Source organism: Peromyscus maniculatus, chromosome 1 (assembly GCF_049852395.1).
Source record: "Peromyscus maniculatus bairdii isolate BWxNUB_F1_BW_parent chromosome 1, HU_Pman_BW_mat_3.1, whole genome shotgun sequence".
In the NCBI taxonomy this organism is placed as follows: domain Eukaryota; kingdom Metazoa; phylum Chordata; class Mammalia; order Rodentia; family Cricetidae; genus Peromyscus; species Peromyscus maniculatus.
In genome coordinates, this window is record NC_134852.1 from 118,453,666 (window position 1) to 118,455,862 (window position 2,197).

Genomic DNA, 2,197 nt, shown 5'->3' on the forward strand with positions numbered 1-2,197 from the left:
TTTCATTAACAAATTTTATACCTCTGCCCTGTACAAGAAGAGTAATACAATGGAGTTCAGACATATGAAAGTAAACTGTTAATAGTGTTTGCTCTTGCCAATCAATTCACATATACCATTACTAACAAGTACTAACATATAAGCACACATATATGACATGGATATAGACAGTGGACTATTTAGGAAGAGGAAGGGGAATAATGTGAAGAAGAATAAAGACAAGGAGAGGGTACCTGAGGTGCATATGGTCAAAGCAGATGAGATACTTGAATAAAACTGCCATGAACCTGTGGCTTTGTGCAGTGAATATGAAGTAATCATTTTTAAATAAACTGAAAAAGTAATGGTGTCTGAGCACAGTTTTAAAAGGCCAGTGTTGTGTGTGTGTGTGTGTGTGTGTGTGTGTGTGTGATGTGTGTATGTGTGTGTCTGTGTTCATGTGTCTTTGTGTATGTACCTGTGTATCTGTATCTGTGTGTATGTTTTTAGTGTGTATGTGTGTCTGTGTTCATGTGTCTTTGTGTATGTACCTGTGTATCTGTATCTGTGTGTATGTTTTTAGTGTGTGTGTGTGTGTATGTATGTGTGCACACATGCGTGAATATCCACATGCATCTCACTGACATTGAATTCTTGAAAAAATAAAATGAGTTGTTCCATTCCAGTTATTTTCCATTCCTCATGTGAATACAAACTAACAACTTGAGTCACAAATGATGTGAGTATTACAAAGAAAAAAAGAAATGCTAACTTTTCTTGTCCATGCATCAAATGATATTTACTGTTCTAATATTTATGTAAAGTAGTACATGAAAATATTTCTCCTAAAATTATACATAATATATGTATTTCTGTCATTTATATTATATAGCTGCTATGAAAACAGTAGGTTGCAATTTTGTATTCAATTCTAATAGCTATTTTTCTCTCAGTGGCAGTATTCCTAACATAAATGGGACCTGAGAACTACACAGTTGTTACAGAGTTCATTCTTGTGGGGCTAACAGAAGATGCTACAATCTGTGCCATTTTATTTGTTGTGTTTTTAATAATCTACTCTGTCACCTTAATGGGCAATGTGAGCATAATCATACTAATCAGAGGCAGCCCTCAGCTTCACACCCCCATGTACCTTTTCCTCAGCCATTTGGCTTTTGTAGACATTGGGTACTCCAGCTCAGTCACACCCATCATGCTGAGGGGGTTTCTCAGGAAAGAAACATTTATCATTGTGGCTGGCTGTGTGGCTCAACTCTGCTCTGTAGTGACATTTGGGTCAGCTGAGTGCTTCCTGCTGGCTGCCATGGCCTATGACCGCTATGTGGCCATCTGCTCACCTCTGCTCTACTCCACACAGATGTCCTCCAAAGTCTGCATCCTCCTAGTGGGAGCTTCCTACCTGGGTGGATGTGTGAATGCTTGGACATTCACTGGCTGTTTATTAAATCTGTCCTTTTGTGGACCAAATAAAGTCAATCACTTTTTCTGTGACTATTCACCACTTTTGAAGCTTTCTTGTGCTCATGACTTTTCTTCTGAAGTCATTCCAGCAATCTCTTCAGGATCCATCATTGTGGTCACTGTGTTTATCATTGCTCTGTCTTATGTCTACATCCTTGTCTCAATCTTGAAGATGCGCTCCCCTGAGGGCCGCCACAAGGCCTTCTCCACCTGCACCTCCCACCTCACTGCAGTCTCTCTGTTCTATGGGACCATCACATTCATTTATGTGATGCCAAAATCCATCTACTCCACGGATCAGAACAAAGTGGTGTCTGTATTCTACACAGTGGTGATTCCTATGTTGAACCCCATCATCTATAGCCTCAGAAACAAGGATGTTAAAGAGGCCATGAAAAAACTGATGGCTAACACTCACTGGTAGCTACAAATATCTGGGATTTTAAACAGTGTAATGAACTCTGAACTTTCAGATGAATGGACAATATGCTATGGAAATTTATAATTATATCAATGATATTTTAGACATAAATTTTATCATCTTACTATCAAGAACTTCTTCATCATCAAAACAGTAGATTCATTATATAGCCACATTTAGCAATTTTCTTTTTCTAATCCTTTCATTGGCCACCATTTTCTGCATCTGTAAACACAAGTCTCTCACATAAGTTCTGTTTTCTTTTAATGAAGCCTTTAGACTTGAAATTGTAGACTCATCTGGAATCCTTTGAAT

The 2,197-nt window shown here is 38.1% G+C and overlaps 1 protein-coding gene across 1 annotated transcript; it reads left to right on the forward strand.

The window, feature by feature from the left end:
- The first annotated feature begins 895 nt into the window (after positions 1–895).
- On the forward strand, positions 896–1,885 carry LOC102914952 (olfactory receptor 5P80). Its single transcript, XM_015991446.1, has one exon. It carries the CDS (start codon positions 953–955, stop codon positions 1,883–1,885), a length of 933 nt encoding a protein of 310 aa, XP_015846932.1. The 5' UTR covers positions 896–952.
- Positions 1,886–2,197: the final 312 nt, after the last annotated feature.

Bases quoted from the DNA above. Each gene is read 5' to 3' on its own strand.
- LOC102914952 (XM_015991446.1), top strand. From the start codon at position 953: ATGGGACCTGAGAACTACACAGTTGTTACAGAGTTCATTCTTGTGGGG.